Genomic DNA, 10,751 nt, shown 5'->3' on the forward strand with positions numbered 1-10,751 from the left:
TTAGTCGTACAGGGGTATCTTGCATTTACCTGAAATAGAAGTAGCACACCACTTTAATATTTTAAGAAATACTTAGTAAGGGACTTGATTATTGGGGTCAGGGAATGCAAATACATGCAACTTATGATTAAAGACCTCTCGTTAAAACCATCATAGGGATGGCCTCCAATCAAGATAAAATTGGGTGCGTAGTATTTCCCTACACATGACCCACACATGCGAGCATGAATCTCCTGGCAGTTCACACCCCCTAGACCCATCATAGTCGGGCTAGCTGTCCATAGCCGACATCCAGAGGTCAACAGTCTCCCGAATGTCATGTCTAGCATGATGAAGATCATCATCATAGTGTACCCGTCCGTACTCATCCTCATAAATGAGGAAGTAACCCGATGTATATGAAAACACAAATTGCATGAGATCCTTATAGTTTTCATCTTTAAATCATCTTTATGATACAATCCTATACACCATTCACACATTACCCTAAGTAACATGCATGCATTGGTTTTCATACGTTCATCATCATTAACATTAATTAGGGTTGTGTCTTAGCAAAATCATCGTCATAATGCATCATGAAATTTAATACATACACATCATCCTAATATGGAATAACGTCATATTAGGTCATCTCATCATCATGCATCTTACATCGTCATGTTATCATACAACATCATCATCATGTCGTCATCATATAAAGTCATCATATAACATCGTCGTATAATATCATATAACATAATCACACCATCATATATCATAGTTTCATCATCATATAACTAGTCACATCATCATATAATATAAAGCATAAATGATAAGTGCAAGGGCCATTAGACACGTGTTGTCGTACACAAGACAAGTCTTTCAACCGACCGATAGTAAAGCTACTTATTTGGTTGGCCTTAGTCGTCGTTCATTCTCACCAAGACTCTAACAAGGATTAAATTTGCAGACATGAGTGAGTTGCTCAAACCGAAGAATCTCAAGTAAAATCAAGTTTATGGAGGAGAATGTAAGCCAATAACCTTGACTGAGCGGAAAAAAAAATTAGAATATTAAGAACAATTAACTGGTTTAATTCTTTATCAATGAAAATCCAACTTTACAAGGTTCGACATCAATTAGAACGATTTGACAAATGACTTATTCTAGCAAATCTAAATTAACAATACTTCTGGCAATAATAAGTCTTTATTCAACTTCTATTCAAATTTTATTTAATGATCGAGCTAGAAATGAAAAGTCAATCTCTTCAATTTAAATAAAAATTAATAATTCTATAAAGATTAAACAAAAATGAAACTAATCATTAGCATAATACATAATACATGAATTAATATTTTAAGAAACAAATAATTCAAGTATTTTAAAACATCACAACTTTAGCCGTTTAAATATTCATTTTTTCAAAAAAATCTACGACATATGTCAAACTATTATACAATATATTTGTAACGTTCGATGAAAGTCCCACCTCCGCTAATTTAGAGAAGGATCATAGGTTTATAATCAAAGAATACTCTCTCTCTATTGGTACGAAACCTTTAGAGAAGCCTAAAGAAAAGCCACGAGAACTTATGATATAAGTGGATAATATCACACCAACATGGAAAGTCGTGTTCTAAAACTATCCAAAACAAAAAGAATATGAAAACATTAAAAAAATATATATATATACAAAGAAGAAATAAACAATCACACGTTTCTTCAACATCTGTCGACTGATGAACAAAATTATTAAAATCACCGAACCGCGTACTACAATTCCTTAAACGACAGCCTGCATGAATTTTTATTGTCGAGGTCAGCTCTAGGTGTAACATGTTGGAAGGGGTGTAACTTGAAATTTAAATATTTATGTTTGATATGGTCGGAGTTCTTGCCATTTTTATGTTGGGATATGTTGACTTTACTGGCATAGGTTAGCATAATAAAACACTTATTTTATTTGACCACAACGTGATGAAGGCCAAAGTAACGGCTCGAGATTAGGGGTGTATATAGGTCGAATTGGATTGGGTTGAAGAAATTGTTTTGGACCAACCCAAAAGTTCGGATTTGTTGGATGGATAATCCAACCCAGCCCAACCCAAACCTCTATTTCAGGTTTCGGTTATCGGGTTATTAAAAAAAAAAAATTTACCCACAATCCATATGGAATAATTCAAAAAAAAAAAAATGAAAGTTGTTCGAACCCCGTTAAAGAATACAATATTTGGTCTTCATTTCATGGCATTTGAGTGGTTTCAAGCTTGTCAAGAAATACATTTTTTGACGTCTCGAGACCGACATTTCGACTAATCTGGTTTGGTTCTGATATGTTACAACATTTTCCTATTAGTTTCAACTCTTTGAAAGCATTTTAAGGTTAGTATGACTATAATAGCACTAGCCCACCACTAGCAGATATTATCGTCTTTGGGTTTTTTCTTTAGCGCTTCCCTTCAAGATTGTTAAAATGCGTCTACTCAAGAGAGGTTTCCACACCTTTATAAGGAATGTTTTGTTCCCCTCTCCAATCGATGTGAGATCTCACAATCCACCTCTCTTCGACGCCTAGAGTCCTTGTTGTCACTCCTTCCCTTCTCCAATTGATGTGGGACTCCCCAATTCACCCCCTTCATGGGTCCCAACGTCCTTACTGGCACATCGCCTCGTGTCCAGCCACCATTCGAAGCTCAACCTCCTCGCTAGCACATCGCCCAGTGTCTAGCCCTGATACTATTTGTAACGACCCTAGATTTCTACTAACCTAAAGTCGTTACTATAAACATAACATAACCGTTTTATGCATAAATAATCACTTGAAACATATTCATAAAACATTGTCATGAACTTACATGTTCAATAAAAGGTCTTTAAAACAAAACAACCTATATTAACCTATAGTCTACAAAATTAAATACAACTATCTTATGCATGTGTCATAGTCTTTAAAGTTGCAATGACACCATCACCATGCAAGAGTACTTTGCCTTTACCTGAAATATAGAAGTAGCACGTGATTGAAGTATTTTAAGAAATAGTCCATAATTGACCCATTGAGTTAGACTCAAACACATACAATCATGAATGAGACGTAACCTATCATCTAAATTTGAATTCCCTTAGGCGACTATCCTAAGCGGGTAATTGGGTCAGGGCACATATAGGTTGCATTTTGAGTCGGGTCACTACTAGGTCGGAGTAGGATTCAAGGTCGCGTGCGGGGTGAGGCAAAAATGAATTGGGCCAGACAAAGTGTTTGGGTTAGATTCATTTACGGGCCCGGGAGACACATGGGCTGAGGTGGAGAATAGATTCATTTTCTTCCTTTTTAGTCGACTTATGGCCTCTTTTGATCATTCTTGACCCCTTTTAACGACGATCTCCATAGGTAAATTCCTATAACATGTAGATAATTTTTGTATTTAATTTATAATCCAAACGACAAATTCTTAAAACACATTGTTTCGAATGCATAAATAATTCTTGACATTTACTTCCATATACAAGTAGAATGCACCGAGCTGACACTGATGAAGGGGCACAGGTCGAGCTTTTCGAGTCGGGTGTAGGGGTCGGTCGCAGATCATAGGTCAAGGCGCATACCCAGGTTGCAGTTCGAGTGAGGTTGCCATCAGGTCAGACACATGGGGTCACCTTGCAAGCTTAAGCTTCTAGCTATTTCTACTCGAATTAGTTCGAAAGGCTTTCATAACATTTGGTGCGTTAGAAGTTTAACCATTCTTATTTTTCTATTACTTTTTTTAATTATTTAACTAAATTATGTTTAGATTTTTTTTAGAAATAGTGACTTAATTGACAAATTCAATATTAGTACTTAATCTTAGTCAATGCATCTCAATTAAAGGCCATTTAAGAATATGATCAACATAATTTGGTTCAAAATTGGAGTAAGACATGCCAACTAACCTTTGCCAAACTCCAAAAATATTGCTCATTTTTCTTCCCTCATGTCTTATTTTACTCCATTTTTTCAAACAAAGCTTCCTTTTATTTAATCATTATAACACTTCATTTAATTATCTCCCTAATTGTTTTTAGATCATTGTCTTCATGATGAATAAAAGAGGAGCAATGTTTAAAAACTCGGTTTGTATGTGGATGGAAACGGGGAATGAAAGAGGGAGCAGGGAGAACGTTTTTTTTCGTTAGCTAAAATGGGTTAGGGATAGAGATCGTATTCTCCACCAAACTCTACCCAATTTTTCGCCCCTTTCCACCGTGTATATATATTTATATTGAAATTTGTATTCGTAGAAATTATAGAAATTTAAATGTCACGCTAATCAAAGATGAAATTTGAATTATCATACTGGAAAGGGAAAAAAAAAACTCTCGACGAGAAACTCGATCTCTACAAAATAAATGAAAAGTTTCACAAAATTGCAGCATGAAACAGGTGGTAAAAACAAAACGTCTTCGTCCCGTGAACATCTCTATTTCTTACTGTGAGATCCAACATCGGTTGAGGAGGAGAATGACTCATTCTTTATAAGGCCGTCGAAATCTCTCCCTACCATTTTAAAAACCTTGAGGGGAAGTTTGAGAGGGAAATCCCAAAGAGGACAATATCAGCTAGAGGTGGGTTTGAGATGTTACAAATGGTATCAGAGCTAGACACCGGGTGATATGTCAGCGAGGAGGTTAAGCCTCGAAGGGGGTAGACACGAGGCGGTGTGCCTTAAAGAGGGTGGATTGGGAGGTCCATTTCAATTGGAGAAGGGAACAAGTACCAGCGAAAACGCTGACCCTAAAAGGAGTGAATTGTGTGATCGATAGACTAAATAGTTGCATATTTAAAAATAAAAAAACGCTAAATTATCACCCACCAAAGTATTTTGTTGGGCCAAATTTAATCCATGGAGAGTAGTCAATGAAAACGATTAAGGAATTAATTAATGTGAAATACGCGCTTATGATTTGGTATGCATGCCATTACACACATTTTTTTGTTCTTTTGTTCTTGTTCTTTTTTGTTCATCCCATGTTCGATGATGTTTGCCTTTGAATTTTCCTTTTTTAAAATTATAGATTCAAATAACGTTAGTATAATGAAAGAAATATGCATTGGTACAGTGCTAACAGAAGCCTCGAGACTCCAAATTCGATAAGTATTAGCATTGATTCTCCCTCACACGCATGTACAACGCAATTGGTTTCCTCTTCGATTATGACGACTTTCATTTCGACACTGTTTGACATCATCCATAGCATAGTTAACTCCAATCTCGAGTACCCACTTCATTCAACATTAGGGTTACAAGATCAAACAAGTTCTAACACTGTCCAGCATCGAATCGAGACTTTTTGGTGAGATTATTTTTTTTTTTCATGGAATTTTCTACTTAAAAATGACTATTTTATTAGCCAAATAATCCAAATTCCTTCTCTATCATGACCGTCGTCCAAATTCATCCATTAATTTATCACATACCATAATATAATTAAATATAATCTCTTTTATATTTTATTCATTTGACCATATAATAAAATCTATATTTTAATTTGACTCATTATTCCTTAATATTTTAATTTTTTTTTATTATTTACAATTTTATATTTTCTCTATCAATCATCAACTTGGTATTTTCGTGTTAGATTTTAATCTTTTAATATATATTTCACCTTTTTTTTCCTAAGAACTTTTCAAATATAACGTGATGTTTAATAATCAAATATTTTTTAATAATTCACATTTATAAATTCTAGCTGGCTCCCTCCATTATTATTATTATTTAATTACTTTTTCAATATTTATTTTGTACCGACCGCAAAAAGTCACCTGTTAAGAGAGAAAAAAAGCTCGAAAAAGGGCGAACTCACGGTCAACTAGCTCCCTAATTAATCTAACCATACCTAGGGATCAGTGAGACAAGTCGCGAGCCAAAAGCTCGGTTGGTCATCTCGATGTGTGACATCATACAACATGTTATGTGACTTAAATTCATGACTGAATTTGGACTCTGCTCATATTTATAGGATGGTTGAATGCATAGAACTTCTCTACATGAGGTCTACACACATGCACATGGACCTACTAGGAGAGCTCGTTAACCTACCCATAAGGTCTATTACTACTCAAAACAAACCTAAAAGATAAAGGATCATGAATAATATTGGAGAAGTAGTCTATTACTACTCGAGCGTGCAATATGCATAATGTCTCACAATTTAAATCATCAGTTCAATGATATTATGCCCTATAACTTTTTTTCGAGACGTGAATTCATAATCTTGATCTGTCTATCGTATTTTATGAACAATTCTAATTCATGATTTCTCGTATAATACGTACATTCATACAAAGTCATAATCGATCATACATGACCATACCCAAATCACATAAATCATATATACTCGTTCAATTCAACAACACATTAGTTTAATCAACATATTACCCAACGTACCAATATGATATTTTTTTATCACTTTAAAAGTACAATAGGGTTGGTAAAAATTTCATCAACTTTACAAAAAGAAAAATAAAAAACAAGAGGATCCACGCGTTCTTCAACCTCTTACGACGACTGATTCTCAAGAAATATTATAACCTAATTCATCACCAAAAGGCGTCGGTCACTATTTGGTCTCATTGGAATCTGTCTTTCCTAACCTTCCAAATTGGTTACCCTAAATTCTGTTCGGTACAAAATTGAAAACTTGATTCGTTTCATAGTTTATGTGATTTCAATACGTACGTGTTTAAAGTTAAATCATTGATGATAGAAAAATCACGAGATAAAAATTGAAATTATTATTTTCAGAAATGATAAACACGAATTTTTTCCAAATAATTTTATTTGAAATTGTATATATGCAACTATCCCTCGACGTAAAATATAAAAAAATACGTCGTTATTGTTACACGAAGAAGTATTCAACCGAAGAACGAAGAACGAGATGTGTTACAAATTTATATAATTTTATAATCTAATCCAAATTTGAATACGAAGCAGGCGGGTCTCATTTGTCAAACATATTGCATTATATTTCCACGAAGATTAGGTAGAACAATGAACAATTTAATACTTAAATTTCTTGACCATGATTTGATTGCCTTGAAGGAGCAATGAATGGAAGCTATATAAAGGGTGGAGATGCATGTTTGGAAGCAAAACCAAGATACCATTGAGAGACACAAGGATATGGGAGAATCCAAGTCTTCGATGGCGTATCTCGTAGCTACTGTTTTGGTGGCAATTTTGAGTTTTACGTCGGTGATCGCTACTGATTATAGCTACTCTTCTCCACCGCCTCCTTACTATGTCTATAAATCTCCTCCTCCTCCTCCGGTTTATCATTCTCCCCCGCCACCGAAGGTAAAATATGAGTACAAATCGCCACCTCCTCCAGTTTATTACTCTCCTCCTCCACCTGTTTATAAGTCACCGCCACCTCCAGTCTACCACTCTCCACCACCTCCAGTTTATCACTCTCCTCCACCACCCGTTTATAAGTCACCGCCACCTCCAGTTTACCATTCTCCTCCTCCACCAGTTTACAAGTCACCGCCACCTCCAGTCTACCATTCTCCTCCTCCACCAGTTTACAAATCACCACCACCTCCAGTGTATTACTCTCCTCCTCCACCAGTTTACAAGTCACCGCCACCTCCAGTGTATTACTCTCCTCCACCACCCGTTTACAAGTCACCGCCACCTCCAGTGTATTACTCTCCTCCTCCACCAGTTTACAAGTCACCACCACCTCCAGTGTATTACTCTCCTCCACCACCAGTTTACAAGTCCCCGCCACCTCCAGTGTATTACTCTCCTCCACCACCAATTTACAAGTCACCGCCACCTCCAGTGTATTACTCTCCTCCTCCACCAGTTTACAAGTCCCCGCCACCTCCAGTGTATTACTCTCCTCCTCCACCAGTTTACAAGTCACCACCACCTCCAGTTTATTACTCTCCTCCACCACCCGTTTACAAGTCACCACCACCTCCAGTTTATTACTCTCCTCCTCCACCAGTTTACAAGTCACCACCTCCTCCAGTTTACCATTCTCCTCCCCCGCCTGTTTATCACTCACCACCACCTCCAGTTTACCATTCTCCTCCTCCACCAGTTTACAAGTCACCGCCACCTCCAGTCTACCATTCTCCTCCTCCACCAGTTTACAAATCACCACCACCTCCAGTGTATTACTCTCCTCCTCCACCAGTTTACAAGTCACCGCCACCTCCAGTGTATTACTCTCCTCCACCACCCGTTTACAAGTCACCGCCACCTCCAGTGTATTACTCTCCTCCTCCACCAGTTTACAAGTCACCACCACCTCCAGTGTATTACTCTCCTCCTCCACCAGTTTACAAGTCACCACCACCTCCAGTGTATTATTCTCCTCCACCACCAGTTTACAAGTCCCCGCCACCTCCAGTGTATTACTCTCCTCCTCCACCAGTTTACAAGTCACCACCACCTCCAGTTTATTACTCTCCTCCACCACCAGTTTACAAGTCACCGCCACCTCCAGTTTACCATTCTCCTCCCCCACCTGTTTATCACTCTCCACCACCTCCAGTGTATTACTCTCCTCCACCACCCGTTTACAAGTCACCACCACCTCCAGTTTATTACTCTCCTCCTCCACCAGTTTACAAGTCACCACCTCCTCCAGTTTACCATTCTCCTCCCCCGCCTGTTTATCACTCACCACCACCTCCAGTTTATTACTCTCCTCCACCACCGGTTTATAAGTCACCACCTCCTCCAGTTTACCATTCTCCTCCCCCACCTGTTTATCACTCTCCACCTCCTCCCGTTTATTATTCTCCACCTCCACCAAAGGAGTATAAATCACCACCTCCACCTGTATACTACTCTCCTCCCCCACCCGTTTACAAGTCTCCTCCACCACCTAAGAAGGACTACGAGTACAAGTCTCCACCACCTCCTCAATACTATTAGATGCACGAACATTTTACTATTCCATTGAGGTATATTTCTTGAATGCAATCCTCCTTGATGTAACCATTTTTCTAATAATGTTCGAGAAGATTGATCAATCTTGCATTGGTATTCATCAAATTCTATTATATTATTTTCTTGCAGGAAACAAAGAGAATATTAGTATCAAATAAAAGAGATGGCCGAATGAAGACGATCCCTACAGACAAATCATGATCTCTCATTAGTTTACTACATGTGATATATGTTTGTTTCAATATTTAGTTTTACATTGTATTCAATATTCCCTTTCAAAGCTTACTATAAAAAGGAAACTTACGCAAATTTTCAATAACTATTACTAACGCATTATTCATCATTCAAATCAAAACACGATCTATATTTATGAACTTGAAGTCAAGAGAACTAAAACATTGACCAAATAACGATTAAAAGAAACAAGATTCTGATTTAATTTGATTGTATGTGGATATCAAAAAATCAAGATTACGTTATTAAGCATCTTCAAATCTCTCACCAAAGCTCAAAGGCGGCATGCTCAAGATGTTCGTATTTTCTTTCACAGCATCTTTACGGGATCAATGATTAGATGATCAACAAGTTCGTAAGGTAAAAGATCTCTCCATTATCACTAACAATGATCTTTAACGCTAAACACTAAAATCCCTTATAGATTATATGATTATTTTTTGAGATAATGTGGAGTTTTGCTATGATATTTCTTGTTGTCTTTTCTTATTGTCTTTGAAATGTAGAGCTTACTATTTTAATGGGTAGTTTGTTCTAAATTATTAAATGTTTATTGTAGCTAATTGCAACTAACGACAATGAAGAAACGGTCTCATATGAGTTGTCGAGTTGCTTAAGCATTGTAACGATAGTAAAAAATCATAATAAATAGTAATAATACGTAAAATAAATAAAATATGGTTTCTTTAATCCACGCCCCCAAATTCACTCATACGCTCATCTAGCTCATTTAACTAAAACGCTCTCATTTCTTTTTCTCTTTTGTGAGTGGTTAGGATCTGCAACTTTTACCATATCTATGTGTAGGTTGTTATAAACTTCGAGGGACAAGTGAAGCTAATCTCGAAGATAGGATAGAATGTCGGCTAAGGCCAACCAAGTGACCTTACTATCGATATGGTTGTAAGAGTGGCTCCGCACGTGTCATATGTTTGATATATGTACTGTGTTTTATGATATGATATGTTGAAAGATGTGATGTATTTTGAAAGAAAGTTGAATGGTACAATATGTTGAAGGATACGAAATGTTGAACGACATAATGACATGTATTAATGTTATCCCGATATTCATTGATTTTTCATTGTTTTATTTTAATTTACTTTAAATATTTTCTTTCTTTTAATTTAAGACTATTTTAAATGTATAAGTTCATGACATCATTTACTATTAGAGTGCCTTATGCCCCATAAGACACTTGATCAATCGTGTATGATAAGTATGAATGATATTTCTTGCATGTGTGTATGTCTCACAGGGAGTTCATGTCATGAAATAAGTACGATGCGCATCATGACCATGTACAATGATGTAAAATATGAGACCTCATGTATGTTGTATATCACGAGCACAGGTTACTATCCCAATATGTTGCGTGCGAATGTGTACATCATGATATGATATGTGCTCCTTTCTTTTTGTTGGTTTCTAGTAGCATGAACATGAACTAACCCATAGTCAAGCTTAGGGAGTACATATACAAGTCAGCCTAATGGGTTCTTCCATGCGTGTGTGCACAATGTCGAGAGAAGTACTATGCATATAACTCTATCCAAAAAAATAAAGTATACCCAAGGAATA

At 36.6% G+C, this 10,751-nt stretch overlaps 1 protein-coding gene across 1 annotated transcript; it reads left to right on the forward strand.

Moving 5' to 3' along the window:
• The first annotated feature begins 7,109 nt into the window (after positions 1-7,109).
• LOC111797634 (uncharacterized) lies at positions 7,110-9,232 on the forward strand. Its single transcript, XM_023680694.2, has 2 exons — positions 7,110-8,950; positions 9,065-9,232. The coding sequence occupies exon 1, from the start codon at positions 7,152-7,154 to the stop codon at positions 8,919-8,921; it is 1,770 nt and encodes a 589-aa protein (XP_023536462.2). The 5' UTR covers positions 7,110-7,151; the 3' UTR covers positions 8,922-8,950; positions 9,065-9,232.
• The last annotated feature ends 1,519 nt before the right edge of the window (positions 9,233-10,751 follow it).

The sequence above is a fragment of the Cucurbita pepo genome, chromosome 6, assembly GCF_057944985.1.
Source record: "Cucurbita pepo subsp. pepo isolate OVF chromosome 6, ASM5794498v1, whole genome shotgun sequence".
NCBI classification, from domain to species: Eukaryota; Viridiplantae; Streptophyta; class Magnoliopsida; order Cucurbitales; family Cucurbitaceae; genus Cucurbita; species Cucurbita pepo.

Coding starts and splice junctions, on each gene's coding strand:
- LOC111797634 (XM_023680694.2), top strand. CDS start 7,152: ATGGGAGAATCCAAGTCTTCGATGGCGTATCTCGTAGCTACTGTTTTG.